Source organism: Salmo salar, chromosome 23, assembly GCF_965601325.2.
Source record: "Salmo salar chromosome 23, fSalSal1, whole genome shotgun sequence".
Taxonomy (NCBI): domain Eukaryota; kingdom Metazoa; phylum Chordata; class Actinopteri; order Salmoniformes; family Salmonidae; genus Salmo; species Salmo salar.
In genome coordinates this window covers 42,611,637-42,630,445 of record NC_138313.1, presented here as the reverse complement: position 1 = coordinate 42,630,445, position 18,809 = coordinate 42,611,637, and the positions used below count along the sequence as shown (strand labels likewise).

The following is an 18,809-nucleotide window of genomic DNA, read 5'->3' as shown; positions in this document are numbered from 1 at the left end:
TCAAACTCACAAAATTACTTTTATTGAAAGACTAGTAAAAAAAAGTACATCATCATGTATAAAAATACAAAATGTCTAGAGCTAACTTGGTAAATAAATGCAAGTGCATAGCTACAATACATGCATGTAGCACTAAAGCTATTTTTAAGAGATGCACAATTGTAAATTGCTCTGGTGAAGAGAATCTGCTAAATGACAAATGTAAAGCTAAATCGAGTTAAATTATATGCAACATCACAGGGCAAAGATGAGGAAAGTAAAGTTTTAATATACGTCAAAAAATGTAATTCATATTTCAACAGGCTAAATACCTGATATGGAGGTACAGGTCCAATCAAATGTTTGTTTATAACATAAATTACTACACGATAATGTTGATTAAAAAAAGACAAGTATTGATCCCAATATTTCACAAATACTGTTATAAATTGTGAATTTCTGACTCGAACACTGCTTACTTAAGAACTACATTAAAGCTAATCATATTACAGAACTAAATTTTTAATGTAACATCTTTAAGTTATTACAGTGAGAAACCAGAATAAGAATACAGTAATATGGGGGAAATGCTGTAATACCAATAAATATGAAATAAATAACAGAAAAACTGAACTAGAAAGCCGTCACCCTCCATTTAAATATGTACACATACATACAATCCTCCCTATGTTATGGCTCATTAAAAACGAACATATTTTAGTGTCCTTTTTATGCCACTAATAGCCTACAAAATAAATTGAAATGATCAGTTTTGCATTTCAAATTGAATGAATTTAATTGTGCTTTGGTTGTTTGATATATGTATGCTAGTATATCGTGGTTGCTTAACTAACCAAGGAATGAGGAATCCTAAGTTTAGAACATGATAATAAGTCCCCAAAAGTATAAAATGATTAAATAAAGATCAATAGCATTGACATACTGTATGTATCATAAGTAGGCCTTCCATTTAAATCTGAAACACCTGCTGCACCACAAGAGGCAATGTGGTTTAAATTATGTGGAAGTCCTGCAACAAAAAAAAAAAGATTTAAAAAAAACACTATAATACGCAAACCGTTTCCTCAAAACAATCAAAAAACAATACACTGTTATTGACAACAGGGGTGCAGACTTAGAATGTTGTGCTCATGTGGAGAGAAAACACTTAGAGGGTTTGATTTCCGAGGCCACCCTTACATGAAATGTATGCATGCATTACTAAGTCGGTTTGGATAAAAGTGTCTGCTAAATGGTATACATTACATTGTATGTCTAGGTTGTTGCAGTAGATGTGTGTGTATGTGTGTATGTATATATGTGTGTGAATTGGTTCTTCTATACTTGTGGGGATTGAAAATCCCCAAAAGGATAGTAAAAGAACAGAAATTCTCCATCATGGGGACACTTCCCACATCCCCATGAAAACAAAGGCTATTTTAAATTCAGGGGTTAAGTTTAGGGTTACAATTAGTTATGGTAAGGGGTTAGTGGTTCGGTTTAGGGTTACGGTAAGGGTTAAGGTAAATTGGATTTGGAATGGAAATAAATGTTAGGTCCCCACGAGGATAGAAGAACAAACCGTGTGTGTCTGTGTTAATTACATCATCCTGTCCCTTACTGACAGCAAGAAAAACTCAAGTATAAAAGTTTTCCAGCCTCTAGAACTCTAGAAGGAATAGGTCATGATCTGAACTGGTCACTATTGTATTTGCTGGTGTATAATACAGCAGATGAGACAATTCTGCAAATTTTTTCCCCCTTTTAAATAAATACCTTGTGGCTTCGGGGCATTAGGTCTGGAAAATACGAACAAGACTTCCACAAAAATTGTAGTTATGCTTTTAAGGCCATGCAATAGCTTATTAGACTTATGCATCTGATCTACAGATATTTTGGATGAGGGGTTATTTTCATCAGCATTCATGCAAAACTCACTGTGTTGCTTCTCTTCATTTTGAAAGCCTTAGGCCTCCATTAACATATAATAAGCAGGAGAAAACTCAAACTTGCACTAACTATTATGTCTCAATAGGGACATTTCACAATTTTCTACTTCATATTCATCATCTCCAGTGCCACCTCAACAAATGCAAAAAAAAAGCGTGCTTCGATGTTGTGTAGTCATAAAGATAGAGGCAGAGGAAGAAAAGTGTTTCTGATGACATAATCCAGAAACACTTGTGACATGATCAGATAGTTAGTTTCCTAACCTTTGCCTGCTCATAGTTGGTTTAAAAAAAATCACGATGTCAAATGTTTTTCATCCAGAATCCATTTTCTTTTACATCATCTGGTGTGCATCCTTTAGACTGCAAAACATAGAAACCCCCCCATTTTTAAATATGTTGATGTTGGGGTGATGCTGGAGATAATAAATATCAAGTTGAACCTTTTTGAAATGTCCCTTTAATATCATCCCTTAGTACCAACACTGACAAAACACTGGCACTGCCTTCCCTCACTAAATTAAGGCTGGTGTATTGGCTGTTGGTGGTGTATTGGCTGTTGGTGCTGTGAATAGGCCTTTCTCAATCGAGGCCGATATATAAATATATACAGGCCCATATACAGAATCAATAAAAAAAATGGTATAAATGCAAATGTGTTTCAGTATATTACAAGTGCTACTGTACGACTGTAACCTGTAAAAGGTATGCTGGTGATCAGTCAGAGCTACAGCATTTCATGTCAAGGAGAAAAACACACCAAGAAAGGTGTTCGAACATATGGGTCATATTCATTAGGAACCAAACAGAAGAAAATAGATTGCAACACGTAGGTACTACATGACTTGCCCAATAAGAAAAGCTCATTTTCCGTTGCATGCCCGGCCTAATGAACATGAACCCAGGACAAGGAGAATACCAAGTACAAGACCTGATGGCTCAGTCAGTCCACAAGTTACCAAACTAACAAACAAAAGTACTGAAAAAAAAGTCCAAATGGGTTTCAGCTGCTCGTTGACTGAAGGAAATCCGACCTAACTCATCTTTGTAAGCGCTTGTAAACCAGGAGCACTCCCAAGGCTTCCTCAAAGATGCACACTGTGGTGCAGCGTCACCAGTCTCCCTCCTCAACCTCCTCTACGGTCTGAGGCGTTGTCATGGTGACCTGTAGCTGAGGAGTCTCTAAGCTCTTCTGGCTGTTTGACCTCTTCACCTCCTCTTCCTCCTCCGTCACTTCTACCACCTCCACCTCTTCTTCCTCGTACCCTTCCTCCTCCTCCTCCTCCTCCTGCCGCTGCCGTTGCTGTTTCTTGCGGCAGCAGGGCTTGAAGAGGTGGGGGTCGATGAGCACCTCCCCAAACCGGCCCTTGTAGATGATCCCACAACACACCCTCTGCCTAGAGGAGGAGCAAAGGAGCATGGGATTATTCCTGTGATACTGACAGTACATCCAACCATGCGAGATACAGACAACTATTGTGACAGACACTAATGCATGTGCGCATATAAAATACAAAAAAAACCTCTCCTTCGATGGCTCATCTTTCTCTTTCATTCATTCATTCATTCATTCATTCATTCATCCATTCATTCATTCATTCATTCATTCATTCATTCATTCATTCATTCATTCATTCATTCATTCCTCTCTTTTATCTAACTACCAGAGCAGTGGTGAGGCTTCGCATCTGGTGAAAATTAACAAGGAAGCTTCCAGGCTGGAGATTACAAATGCAGTGTTCTGTTAGGAGGCTCATGAGCTCACCACACACACCACTACATTGTGTGAAGTTTATTGTTTTTAAATAAACTGGGAAAGAGTGGCCACACACATACAGGCCATGAAGGATAATGAATTCATGATGTACCATCTTATCGACTGAAGACTGTATGAAACTGTATGAGTGTTATCAGACATGGGGGACACAGGAAACAAGTTACAGTAACTCCGATACAATCTATGGACACATTCTTCCTGTTTATCATCCTCACTATCATTGTTCTCAGAGGAATAAATCCACTTCAAAACACTTGTGACCATGGATATGAGAGGCGGCATATGGATCAGAAGACTTCCCACATTTGTTCCGCACTAAATCAATACAAAACACTGACTAAATAAGTACAGAAAATCTACCAGAACAAAAAATATATATATTTTAAAAAGGGAAAATGTATTAAATGAAGCATTTGGACAAGGCAGTCATGAACATTCTACATCTCAAACAGAGTTTGCAGGACAGAAAGGGACGTTTTCCCCAGACCCAGATTAAGCCTTGACTTCATATACACCATTCTGTGTTTGCAAACATTGCCGCACAAGGGCGATGCGCACAAGTTGGTGGTAGAACACGGGGGAGTTAAAGAACACCAGCAAAAAAAGTCTATATATACACGTTGCTTATGAGTACATTTCACTCTACTTTTGGATTATAATTGGATTTTAAGGCTCGTATGAATGTCCTGCTTAATATAATGTTTGTGTCATCATCGCAAATAAACTGCATTATACTTAAAAAATAGTTCAACTTCAACCAGTAAAATGGCTCTTTGGCTAGCTTTTGCAACAGCCTATGTCAATAAGCATTAGCATTCTAGCTAACAACTGCTGCATCCAAAATAGTTATTTTGCAAAGTTCACAACCAAATATAATCTTAGCAACTGTTCAAGCAAGAATCAAAACATCATTGTAAGCGTATGAGAACCTAAAAAAGTTATTTTGTTTAGAAGTAATAAAAATTTAAATCTAGGCTGTTGAAAATGCGCAGATGGCGATGGCTTTCTTACTGAAGCCAAGAGTCGCGCACATCTGTGAGTGACGTCAATGTGGCGTGTACTGGAAAGGGGTCGATTGCACTTTCAATGGATATTTTCAGTCCCGGACCAGGTTTAAACTGTGTCCCGGGAAACTGGCCCATACTGTCTATCAGGGCATGTATACTGAACAAAAATATAAAACGCAACATGCATCAATTTCAAAGATTTTACTGAGTTACAGTTCATATAAGGAAAACATTAAATTGAAATAAATTCATTAGGCCCTAATCTATGGATTTCACATGACTGGGAATACAGATATGCATCTGTTAGTCAGATACCTTAAAAAAACAGTAGGCGTGGATCAGAAAACCAGTCTGTATCTGGTATGACCACCATTTGCCTCATGCAGCGTGACACATCTCCTTCGCATAGAGTTAATCAGGCTGTTGATTGTGACCTGTGGAATGTTGACCCACTCCTCTTCAATGGCTGTGCAATGATGCTGTATATATTGGCGAGAAGAGGAACACGCTGTCGTACACTTTGATCCAGAGCATTCCAAACATGCTCAATGGGTGACTGGTGAATATACAGGCCATTGAAGAACTTACAGGAATTGTGTACAGCTCCTTGCGACAATGGGCCGTGCTTTATCATGCTGAAATATGAGGTGATGGCGACTGATGAATAGCACGACAATGGGCCTCAGGATCTTGTTGTGGGATCTCTGTGCATTCAAATCGCAATTGATAAAATGCAATTGTCTTCTTTGTCCGTAGCTTGTGCCTGCCCATTGCATAACTCCACTGCCACCATGGGGCACCCTGTTCACAATGTTGACATCAGCAAACCGCTCACCCACACGACTCCATACACATGGTCTGCGGTTGTGAGGCCGGTTGGACATACTTACAGATTCTCTAAAACGACGTTGGAGGTGGTTTATGGTTGAGAAATGAACATTCAATTCTCTGGCAACAGCTTTGGTGAACATTCCTTCAGTCAGCATGCAAATTGCACGCTCCCTCAAAATTGAGACATCTGTGGCACTGTGTTGTGTGACAAAACTGCAGATTTTAGAGTGGCCTTTTATTGTCCCCAGCACAAGGTGGATGTATGTAATGACCATGCTGTTTAATCAGCTTCTTGATACGCCACACCTGTCAGGTGGATGGATTATCTCGACAAAGCAGAAATGCTCACTAACAGGGATGTAAACAAATTTCTACACAAAATTTGAGAGAAATAAGCTTTTTGTGCATATGGAACATATTTAGGATATTTTATTTCAGCTTATGAAACATGGGATCAACACTTTGCATGTTGCGTTTATATTTCTGTTCAGTGTAGTTTACTGGGAAGATCCTCCAGCCTTACCTCTTCCAGTAAGTGAGGTCCAGGAATGAGAAGACAGGGGAACGGCTGGAGCCAGGGGAGAGCTCTGTGTCGGTGCCCTCGTCTGAGGGGTTGCTGTAGCTGGGAGACTGGGCCGGCGAGGCACTGGACGTGGTGCTGTGGGCATCGGAGTCTGGAGAGGGGGTAGAACTATAGATGAAGTAAGCTATACTGTAGTGTACATTATTTGGTAGAACGCAGCAGGGGTATGTTCAGAGTGGGAATGTCGCACAAAGTTTGAAACATCTCATCCGCCAGAATATTTACATAATAATTAGGTGGGTGCTTATATTTGTCCTATACAAGCGTGTATAATACACATGTGTGAATTGAAAATGTGTTGTTTTGCAAATCCCAACTCCCCCTGAGACACCCTCGGAAAGTGGGGCCACGGCCAGCCATTATCAATGGCGACACTGGAGCAATTAGGGTTAATTGCCTTGTCGGCTCAGGGATTCGAACTAGCAACCTTTCGGTTACTGGCCCAATGCTCTAACCGCTAGGCTACCTGCGGTTAGGCTACAATACAAGGATACTCGTGAAATGAAAAAAAAAAGTGACCTGAACACCTGAAAAGCACCGAGATTGGGTCCTTATGGTTGCATTGATCTATTACTGAAGTGGTCAAACCCCATTATGTTTATGGTTGCATTGTGAACAGGACTTACTGTTTCTCTTCAGCTCTTTCTGCAGTCGGCTGATCTGGCTTGGCCTGGCTCTCTTGGAGAGGGACTTCAGCTTCTTTGGCCTGGAAGACATCTTTAGGCTGGGGCCTCCTCGGGCATCAACCACCTAAGATAAGAGAGGAGGGGAGAGAAGAAGAGTAGAGAGGGGGATAAGAGAGAAAAGGAGATGCGGTGCGTTTTGTAGGGAGTTTTTCCTAGGGAGTTTTTCCTAGCCACCGTGCTTCTTTCACATGCATTGCTTGCTGTTTGGGGTTTTAGGCTGGGTTTCTGTACAGCACTTTGAGATATCAGCTGATGTACGAAGGGCTATATAAATACATTTGATTTGAGATAGGAGCTCCTCTCCTCCCCTCTTTTTGCTGTTATTCATAACCATTTTCAACAAACAGTAAGGTGAAGAGGAGATCAAGACAACATGTGGAGCTTACATGATTCCAGCTTTTCTTAGACCCCACTGGGAGTTTCTTCCATCGTTTCACAAGGAGTACACAGGCATTGCAGATTTCACCAGACCGAGTTTCACACAATCTACATGAGGGGAAATATGGGTTAAGCAGGACAATGTGAACAATGTTAATATTATGGTTCCTAATGTCATTACATTTTGGTTACCAGGACATATTTTTATTCAAACCATTTTAGATGAATTCACATGTAGCTGTCAACGCATAGGGACAATGTTTTGTAATTGTGAGAGTGTGTGCTTGGGATGCAGCAATGTCGCTACACTACACCTGTTTCCTGCATAGGCGCCATGCGTAATTTACGCACCACACGCAATGGAAACAGAACTGAATATGTGGCATTTCATTGACTCCGCTCCGTTATTTAAAAATAAAACTATATTTTGTACAATGCATGCAGCAGACTAGTCTTTCTATTTTTACAACGTGGAAATACACTATAAAGCCGCGGTAATTGTCAGAAATTCTTGCTTACCCGAAACAGCTCGTGAAGTCCTTCTCGTACCGCTTGCTATCCGTGAAGCGCGAGCTGGAGGACTTGGCGCGGCAGATGCAACAGCCGTCTAAACTCCGGTACATCTTCGGCTTGTGAAAGCCAAACATCTGTTTTCGAAAACAAAACAGCAAAGGCAATTTGCAGTTTATTAAAATGAGAAAAAAAGCAAGAATCATAATGAAAAGGATTGGCCTATAATAGGCGATGGTTAGCCTACATGCCTGTTACATTTTGGGGATATATATATTCCCTATTAATGGCGTATTCAAACGTTATGCAAAATATTCAGCCCATGTATCAACCAGCGGAACAACAGGCTACCATTTCAATGTGTTTGTATATGGAGATGGTTGATAAAGCTTACTTGCAATATTTTTTAGACGGTTCGCGCAATAAAGCGCACTAGATGAAAGTGAGCGCCATACTCTGACCCAAATGGGACTGAATATAGGTCAGCTGTCTGCACGTCAGACAGATAATGTCCCCGTGCTGCCCCGCTCTGATCGCCCTCTGAGATTAGCATAGCTTCCGCACCGATATGGCAAAATATAACATATCATAAACTAGGACAAACCTGTAAACTCTGGTTTTGATGCTAAAGGACAGACCCGCCTGCCCAGTGAATGAAAGAGGTTAAAGTGATGAGACCTGTTTGTGTGAATACCTCGTGGTGCAATAAATTGTTTAAAAAAATGTAATAAAAAAAAAAAAATCATGGGGGTATGGTTTAATTCTAATCGACATTTAAAGTAGATTTTATCTTATGTTGCCATGCAAACCCTATCACTAAGCACAAGGAGGCCTTCAAAATAATCATGCGGCAAAACCGTGAGCCGCGCCCCCCATGCTACTTGTTTTCCCATCTAAGCGGCAGTCCTTCGGGTCTCTTGACAATGCAGGGGTACAACCACAGACAGTACAGGATAATACAGCAGGCCTATGTGCGGTAACTCTACATGGCAACACACTTCAAAGGTGGGGAAGGGGGAGTGAGGGCGGGGTGTGTGATGCGCTATCATGTGCGAAATATTTCGAATTTTAAAGTTGTAAAACAGACTTAACATCGTTAAATCATTAAAACTGACTGTGTTTAAAAACTGAAAAGTCGTCTTTCATGATAAAAAAATAGCCTTTCCACCGAGGAAAGACTACTGTAAATCGATACGTTCACCGCCCACTTTCGCCAGGAAGCATGGCACACGAGCAGCCTCATGCGCACCCATTTTAAACGGAACCTTTCAACCCGTCGTCGGTCGTCTACCAGTCCATAAACTCGATTGTCGATGACACAACCGCATTATCAAACTTATTTCAGAAAACGGACATATTCCTCTCTAAAACGATACAATCATGCTTTGGAACAGTCTTGTAATGTGATCTTTACCCTTTGTTATTTATGCGATGCCGCATCACTGGCCAGTGCACCTCCAAACACGCACCAAGTTCAACGCTTCGTTTTTTAACAGTGACAACGTACTTCAATGTTATCGAATTGTGGTTTAACCTTGCCATCATTTGGTTAGGCTACTACTTGTTTTGTCGTGATGGATGCATCCATGAATGTGTTGACACACGGAGTAATCGCGTGTAAACTCATCTCGGGTGGGCGTGATGGGAGCTCGAACTTGGGCATTAGTTACATCAGTATACTATACAGTCATTAATCACAAACGGAACATGCATATTTCAACATTGCAAACTTAAAAATGGGGTTATAAGCTATGAATTCACCTATTCAAAATCACAATTAAAACGAATTTATCAAGACACCATACAATAATGTAGAAGGCATAGCGCTAGAAATCATGGGGATACAATGCGTTTAGGGCCAAATCTGCATTAAACATTGTTGCAATCGTTTCTCCAATTATTATTTCAATTTAAACTAGCCTATAAAAAAAAATAATGGTAAAATAGTAGGCATATGGTAGGCTTATTAATGCTTAATTCTAACGGTGACATCGATGTTAATTGTGCTCCTTCTCAAGTGGACAACTCGAGCTCACTTGTTTTGAATCATAGCCTACAATAGTCAAGCAAAGACACCAAAAGCTTGCACATTTTGAGTAGCTTATTGAACAGTAGCCAACACAATTCTTACCTTGAAGCAAAACGAACGTAGCTGATACAAAGTAATAACCTTGAACACGAGTCGTTACAATGTAATTACTCTCACAATTCACCAGCATCAGTAACCAGCTCTCTGTTGTTGACGTCTCGCTGGTTGTGTCTGGGACTGGGTAGTTGTGGACTCACTGCGCGTGCGCCCCATCAACGCCTCCATTTTCTGATTTTCTTCAATCAACCTCATTTGCATAAGTGTCTGACGTTTCAGTGCGTCTGCGTCTGCTGGCCTTATAAGGATGGGAACATTGCGCGGGAAGCGGGGGCTCGTCTCTCGTTGCTATGGCACAGTGGAGAACGTAAGCAAAGAGGCGGAGCCAATCGTTTTACTATGGAATGCCAGATGGCTTGTGTAATTATGGTCGTCAACGTTAAAGCCATTTTGTGACAGTAAAGGCTAACTAGGCCTAATGCATGCCCAAACAAACATGATTTTTTAAACAAATTATATAACCAACCATTGCGCGCGCACGCCACCTTTGCATCAGGTAGGGCCTATCGTTGCCGACAGTTGTGAGAATCATGCCACCCGACAAAACAAAAGTCAGTTTTATATTTTAGCAGACTTTAATCTTTAACACAATTCATTAATATTGAAAATAATAGATTAGTACTTAGCCTAATATCAATTTTCAAATAATAATAAGCTAGAGACTTCATCATTGCGGGTTTGACAAAAAACAGTGCAGGAGATGACATTTTCCATCTTATCAACAAAAAAAGCTAAATGTAATATCAATATCAAGCTTGTTTTCGAAGAAAAACCTAAATGTTTTGACCAAGCAATTACAATTACATAAGCAACATGACATTTAGAAAACAAAATGCAATTTTTTTGTCAACAGAAATGTAGACAGATAGAGAACTCCCCTATCAACTGAAAAGTCTATGGTAACATTGTATGACTGAAGGACAACTTCTTACAAAGCAACGTTCAAATAGTCACAGTATTAAAAAACAACAACATTTGAATTGACAAAAGACCATTTTCAATATTTCAAACCAATATTTTCTAAATTTTTGTCAGTAAAGCCAGAATGATCCTGTAGGAGGAAAAAAGTCTATAGAACGATAAACAGACAGGGCTACAGAAACCGGCCCGAGTCAGGGAACATTGAGAAGAGTAGTGGTGCTAGGGTTTCAGTCAGTCAAATAAAACCTGACGTACAGGACCAGGCAACTGCTGCACAGAGACAATTTAAACAGAGTTTTTACATCAACTTTCATGAAAGGCATTCATAAACTATTAAAGTATTTTTAAGCATTACATTTTATAACATTTATAGTTTATAAAGCATTTATGATGGTTCATTCAGGAAAGTTATTATCAAGTGTTGGCGAACAAAAATCTACACCAGTTTGAGCAGAGTAACTATCCTTAATCTCCATTAATTTTTAAATGAGAAATAATCCATTCACAATGTCCATACCATAATAATACAGACAATCGGGCAGCAGAATAACTTTAGCTAGAGACTGCATCACTGAGAGAAAGGAAAAACATTGGGTGTATTCATTAGGGCACACCGGTGCGAACCATAGCAAAAATGTTTTGCAACGATAACGAGCGTTGAGTTTAGTCCCTCCTCATTTCGGGCTGTTTGGTTCATAGTGAATACACCCCTGATATGGCCATGCATGTCAGGTTTATATGCCAAGGGCAAGCATAACAGCAATACGACTTGGGTTAAGTAGGGGCAGGACAGGTAGGTGGAGTCAAAGTTCATCACAACTCTTTTCTCCCTTGCCCTTCACAGTATGAGCTGAGACATCAAAGCTGGTTGGTTAAGGGTATCACTCCGCCTCACTCCAAGAGACAGATCACAGTGTAAATTAGGAAAATAAGAAATGCAATACTGTTGTTTCCTGTACGTACGTCGGGGCGCAACTTTCGTTTTAGAAGTGAGGGCGAAAGTTATTATATATATATATATTTATCCATTCGGATAAACACGCCAAACAGCCAACTTGACCGCTCGGAGGCGTCCGCATGGTCCTAAAGCACACCGTTGCCTCGTTTTGTATCACATTCCAATAATACAACTCAAGGGGACGAAAATGAAAGTTGCACCCATGTATGTATGTATGTATGCATGTATGCATGTATGCATGCATGCATGCATGCATGCATGCATGCATGTATGTATGTCATTGTAACTTCAATAGATATGACATATGCATCAGCGAATGAGGCAATAGGCCTGCTGTGGCAATATAATAGGCCTGCAGAAGCTGCCAGGTCAGTGGCTTGTCTTTGGTGTTCCATCCCTCTCCTAGACTCACACCCCAAAAAGGTCTCCCATTGTCACTTCCTCTCTTGTCGTGAGAGTTCAGCTGTCCAGTTCTGACCAGGCAGGCGCTGCATCTCAATTGTCTAAAGTGACTTCCTGTCCTCGTGTCCTCTCCCTCACTAGATCTGACAGGATTGAAGTGATGATCCAATGATGGGCTTGTGTCACTTCTTACTTACACCTGTCATGATCGGTGCGGAACCGAAGGAGAGGACACAGGGAGAGGCAGTCACGACACTATTGAGGCCCAGCCACCTTGTGTGCGTTGCGCAGTCTGTGGATAGGGGTTAAAACGCCATTTCACCAATGTCCTCAGCGGCGGTGGGGTTAGAGGTCCACCCCCTTGACCAGGGTGGTCTCCAGGGTGATGGAGAACTCGTGGAGGGTGTGGAGGACACGGGAGAGAGTGTGGACGGCGGCACGATCCCGGACCAGCGCTGACTTCTCGTATTGAACAGCCGTCAGGTGGCACTCGGCCAATAGGTGAAGCCACTGGGGCAGCAGCCGGTCCCTGCCAACATACAGGGTTAAAGGTCAAATCCTTTTCTCCACAGGTCTGTTCAGGAGGGAGCAACACTACATAACACAAACAAAAATGCATTGTGTAGAACAAAAGTGATTTGCATTTATGCTATAATGGTTAAGGTCTGGAATTGGGGCTCAGAAATCAACTTGTACCTGGAGCTTTTGACTAGGTTCTCATAGATGCAAGTTTGCATTTTATTTCAAATGAAACTGAGTCAGCACATTCTTTGTGGGTTTAATTTGATGATTCTTCCAGTAGCGGTCAGTTTCTAGCTAGCTAGGTAGGTAGTCTGTCTCAGGAAAATGTAGATGCAATATATATAGAAGACTAGATCGTAATAAAGCCACGTTTTCAAAAGCAAGCTCCAAGGTGTACCAAAGCACATCAGACCACTTACTTCAAATCAATTGTTATTTTTAGTTTATTTTAATGAATTAATTGCATTTATAAACTGGGTGGTAAGAGCCCTGAATGCTGATTGGTTGACAGCTGTGGTATATCAAACCGTATACCACAGTTATGACAATACATTTATTTTTACTGCTTTAATTCCGTTCGTAAACAGTTTATAATAGCAATAAGGAACCTCTAGGGTTTGTGGTATATGGCCAATATACTACGGCTAAGGGCTGTGTCCAGGCACTCTGCGTTGTGCATAAGAACAGCACTTAGCCATGGTACATTGGCCATATACCACACTCCCCCGGGCCTTATTGCTTAATTATATAGCGCCTTTCATTAGGCCTCAAATGCATGAAATGGAATGAGGAAAATGTATCAAGTTTAGACCATATACACCCATTAACAAACCAGATGAATTGTCATTGTATATAAAACTATTATTAGTTACGTTTCATTTTACAGCCCGTTACTTAGAAATTATTACTTATTAAAAACAATTACCTAATAATTGCATAGTTATTATATTTCCCTTTCTTTGAAATTCATTGACACAAATGTCAATATGTACCATTTGGTAACAGGTTGTTTACCAATTGTGTTGAATTCTTTGGGAGGTAGGTACCAGAAGGTATCTTGTTTCTACATAGTTAACTACCAGGTAGGTACCAGCTTGAACAAGGCATTACCCAGTTATTCAGCCAGCTATGTATCCTACATTACACTGGAGGCTCCTCAGAGGTGGAAGAGGACCATCCTCAGTAAATTTCCTAAACAAAAAAATTGTGAAACATAAAAAAAAAGGTATCCTTTTTAGATAAAACTATACTAAACATAGTCACGTCACCAAATTATTTATTAAAATACACTGTTTTGCAATGAAGGTCTGCAATAGCCTCAACAGCACTCCGTAGGGTAGCACCATGGTGTAGCCGGAGGGCAGCCAGCTTCCGTCCTCCTCTGGGTACACTGACTTCAATACAAAACCTAGGAGGCTCATGGTTCTCACGCCCTTCCATAGACTTAGACAGTAATGTTAACAACTTCCGGAGGACGTCCTCCAACCTATCAGAGCTCTTGCAGCATGAACTGACATGTTGTCCATCCAATCAAAGGATCAGAGAATGAATCTAGTACTGAAAGCATAATCTACAGATAGCTAGCACTGCATAACGTGGTGAGTAGTTGACTCCGAGAGAGAAAGACAATAGTTGAACAGTTTAACAAATTAATTTCCCCTAAAATGAAAAAGCAAGAGATTGATATGTACACACACAAAAGTTTGGACACACCTACTCATTCCAGGGTTTCTTTATTTTTACTATTTTCTACATTGTAGAATAATAGTGAAGACATCAAAACTATGAACACATATGGAATCATGTGTTCAACAAATTACGATATATATTTTATATTTGAGATTCTTCAAAGTAGCCACCCTTTGCCTTGATTACAGCTTTGCACAATGTTGGCATTCTCTCAACCAGCTTCACCTGGAATGCTTTTCAAGTCTTGAAGGAGTTCCCACATATGCTGAGTACTTGTTGACTGCTTTTCCTTCACTCTGCGGTTCAACTCATCCCAAACCATCTCAATTGGGTTGAGGTTGGGTGATTGTGGAGGCCAGGTCATCTGCTGCTGTACTCAATCACTCTCCTTCTTGGTCAAATAGCCCTTACACAGCCTGGAGGTGTGTTGTGTCATTGTCCTGTTGGAAAACAAATGATAGCCCCACTAAGCGCAAACCAGATGGGATGGCATATCGCTGCAGAATGATGTGGTAGACATACTGGTTAAATACTGGCAGTCCTCATGAGACACAGTTTGATGGTTTAAGCTGGTTGAGAGAATGCCAAGAGTGTGCAAAGCTGTTATCAAGGCAAAGGGTGGCTACTTTGAAGAATCTCAAATGCAAAATATATTTTGATTTGTTGAACACTTTTTTGGTTACTACATGATTCCATGTGTTATTTCATAGTTTTGATGTCTGATTCTACAATGTAGAAAATAATAAAAATAAAGAAAAACCCTGGAATGAGTAGGTGTGTCCAAACTTTTGACTGGTACTGTATACATTTCATATTTTTTCTTCTTCTTCCACTTACTTAGCTAGCGAATGCAGCTAACTAGTTTAGCCTACTCAAATAAAGAGTGATGCTATGTTACCTAGCTGTCTATGACTATCCAACAACACAAACACTTCCGAGGTAAGCTTTTGGTTGTACTTTTTTTTTTTGACAGCAGGGCCTGCTGGTGTAACGGCTAAACTGCTTGTTAACTGTACTGCATGCCTGTAGCAGGTTTACTACTCACGCATTAGTTCTATTAGCTGTGTTGACTATGACGTTACTTTAGCTAATATGGTGACAACGATGTAGGATGTGTGCAGCGGTTATGGTTTGGCTTGGAAAGGTTTTTTGCCCTGGTCTCATACAGCTGATGTGCTGTGCATTATTGAAGTCCACAAGCAAAGGGAAAAAGTCGAGAGGAGGGCGCATAGATGCGACAAGGAATACAACGCAGCTGCTATGAAAGTGAAATGTGTTTAAGTATGATCAGGGGTGTTTTAATTCTGCCGATTCCGTTGAAAAGCGTTTCTTAAAAAGGGAAGCAATAGAAACTCTTGTTTGCAACAGTGGGACTAATGATTACACCCTAGATCAGAGATGCAGGCAAGAGTGTGCAAAGCGGTATTGAATGTCACCATCTGTGCATGTGTCACTGTCGGTCACCTCAAATTTCTCTCGACCTGTGTGCAGCTACTTTCATTCATAGGCTAGGTTGTAGCAACCTCATGAAGGGTATAGAGAACATGTCAATGTTACATTGGAATGGAATTTGAATGACAGCCATCCAATATGCTGTAACAGAAATAACGCCATGCTCATAAAAAAATAAAAAATAAATAAAATTGTCCTCCCTCATCTTAAAGCGGCACCGACCACCACTGTTTTGACCACCCCAACGCTGCAGGCCTGCAGCAGCCCAAATTCCTGGCTGAAATAACAGTGTGTGATGTAAATGGGTCAGGTCTATGACTGAGGCCTTGGAGACCAGTCCTGCTGCAGGCCACTCTGGCTGCAGAGTGCTCAGAGGGGCTACAGGGAAATGGAAAGTGTGTCACTCGGGACTGATAAAATTAACCACCAGAATGGTGACATTCACATTTTTCATTAGAGGGCCCGGTGGCCCGGTTAGAATGCATCCGTCATGTCATACTTGCACAGTCTTACACAACTGGGGTCTATTCAGAAAGATGCAACGTTCAGTACGTGAAGATAGAAATAGGATGTATGGAGCTGGAATTATTCCCTATTCTGCATGACAGACAGTCATGATGTTAGATCCCCTTGGCCCCTACCATCTCCCTTTCCATTGCCGTTTGAACTTTCAACTATGACCTCTCACCTGATTCCCAGGCAGACCAGCAGCTGGAACTTGCCCTCCTTTCCGATGTTCCGTGGCGAAGCGTTGATGGCGTTGGCATAGTGACACAGCGAGTCACATAGTTCTGTTGACTCCCTCAAGTCACCCATCTGATCCGCAGTCTCCATGGAAACCACCACTTTCTCTGTGTGTGTGTATGTGTAGGTAAAACAGAAGGACAGGGACCATGGAAATAGTGACTAATCATACACTAGAACGCTAGAAATTCAATTTCTATGACAAGATGATGCCGTTTACTGGGGGTACTAGGTGAATTATGCTGTGCTGCACTAACACACTGAATAATGAAACATTTAACTTGTAAAATGAGCCACTAGATGGAGACAAATTACATTACTACACAACACATTCTGTGCCCACACACACTTACCCACAAAGTCCCATATGAACACACTCCTTTGAAATAGGCGCGAGGACTTAAAGCCGTGGAGGAGGAACTGTTCCAGGGAGCGCACCAGCCCCCCCTCTCCACAGAGCAGAGCAGTCAGGTTCCCCCTCTGAAAGGAGAGGAGACAGAGGAGAGGTTCAATGAGTCGCTAACTTGTAGAATATGGTTCTGGTTATACAGTTACAATGGTAGAGTTTAAAGAGCGACTGAAAAAAAAAAAAAAGAATAAACGGCCTGTGGCATCGATACGAGTCAGAAACATTTATTCTAGTGTCAAAATTTACTACAAATAAATAAAATAAATATGATAATTTTGGTCATATAGCCAGGTCTCTTCCAAAACGGAGATTTGTGAGATTATTAGGGGGAAAAAAAGGGTATGTCACGGAATGAAGGGTACGTAACAGTTTTCCTTCGGTTGGGTGATCGTCAATTCAGAGCACATCTGCACAAGACACATTCGTAATTCCCAGGACACTGACCATGATAAATTTGGTTTGACTTTGGATATCCCTATTTGGCTAGATAGGGGCAATCAGTTGTCCCATTTATGTTGTGTAATATATTGACAGTCCCACATATAGGCCATCCAAAGTCAAACCAACTTTGCCATGGTTGCACACCCGCCAGCTGAAGCCAATTGGCGAAAGAAGTTGGCTATCTTGCTAGCTAGCCTACTTCCAGACACAAGACCTGGTTAGACTGTTTCAAGTTATCTAGAAGGGTGCATGACTAACTGTATACTGTTTCTGAGTGAATATACAAATGCTTCCCATGTGTGAACACACCCACCCCCAAAGCCCACCTTCAAGACACAAATCTCATTCTCAGTTGCATTTCCTAATGAGGATGATTGAAAGCGAGGCTAAATCAGTAAGTTCAGCCCCCCTTTAAAGATGCTACATCGCTTTTTAAGCTGGACACAACAGAACACTCAGACAGCGGAAGCAATCCCTCTGAAGTTTCTTCAGAAACCTTCCATCCGCATTCAGTCAGTTGTCCTTACAAATTAAGCATTATTGTCTTGCCTACAGTGTTGTAGAATTGTTGGACTGCAGTGTGGAGGAGTTGAATTATGGTTGCCAAGGTGACAAACCTAAGCCCAGGGCGATATTATCTAGTACAGTTCAGTTCCAGAGAAGGCTCTCAAAGCAACACGATTCAGCTTTCCCTCCAGGGTCCAACAGTCTAAGATGAAATTAAAAACCAAATTCATAGCACTTGCTGTGACGGAATCTCCCAAAGCAGTGAGTGGTTTCTTGGAAGCTCATATACATAATAATATAATTTCATGGATTATAATATTCAATTCACTGAGGGGCTATGTGAATCTTCATGGAGCCTCTGCTACGCCAAGGAAAGGTCCATTTATTAAAGCTGATTGGTCGATGAATTATCCAGGGGGGAGGGGTTAAGTGGTAACTGATAAAAACAGTGAGCTACGGTCTCCACATGGCTGAGGTTTTTAAGGGGAGTTCAGACTAGGGATTTTAAAGATGTCAGAGCAGGCTTCTAAAAGGAGAGGTCAGAACAGGCTTTTAAAGGGGAGGTCAGGGCAGGCCATAGACCAGAGAAAAAAAGGCAGTCTGCCTTTAAACTGTGGGAGATTCTGCCTTGCAGAGTGAAGGTTATGAATCGTGCTGATAATAACCTCTAGACACACAGAGACTCAGATCCAGACACACACACAAACAGCAGCAGACAAAGGCTGAGAGGCTAAAGTCTCCTCTGCTCCCTCTATTTGGAATCTCTCACACACAGCCTACCTCCTGCTCTGCTTTGTGGAAGTGCTTGACAAGGTTGTTCACTGCCTCCCTCGTATCCTCCTGCACCTGGACAGAGGAGAGCTCTGAATGGAGGAGAGAGATGGCGGGAAGGAGAGAGGTAGAATGGGAGAGAGGAAT

General features: G+C 41.2%; 2 protein-coding genes across 2 annotated transcripts in view; both read right to left on the bottom strand.

Moving 5' to 3' along the window:
* Positions 1-6: 6 nt before the first annotated feature.
* LOC106584673 (SIN3-HDAC complex-associated factor) lies at positions 7-9,987 on the bottom strand. The gene is made up of 6 exons (XM_014170177.3): positions 9,832-9,987; positions 7,710-7,837; positions 7,199-7,298; positions 6,753-6,876; positions 6,067-6,217; positions 7-3,325 (listed from the first exon to the last, which is right to left on the bottom strand). Exons 2-6 carry the CDS (start codon positions 7,835-7,837, stop codon positions 3,040-3,042), a joined length of 789 nt encoding a protein of 262 aa, XP_014025652.2. The 5' UTR covers positions 9,832-9,987; the 3' UTR covers positions 7-3,039.
* A 411-nt stretch (positions 9,988-10,398) lies between these two features.
* Positions 10,399-18,809, bottom strand: part of LOC106584672 (DENN domain-containing protein 5B) — a 39,551-nt gene continuing 31,140 nt past the window's right edge. Inside the window, exons 18-21 of the mRNA XM_014170175.3 lie at positions 18,672-18,754; positions 16,888-17,014; positions 16,479-16,641; positions 10,399-12,656 (exon numbers count right to left, since the gene is read on the bottom strand). Coding sequence (XP_014025650.3) covers positions 12,473-12,656; positions 16,479-16,641; positions 16,888-17,014; positions 18,672-18,754 — 557 coding nt within the window. The 3' untranslated portion in view covers positions 10,399-12,472. The remainder of the gene's footprint in view (positions 12,657-16,478; positions 16,642-16,887; positions 17,015-18,671; positions 18,755-18,809) is intronic.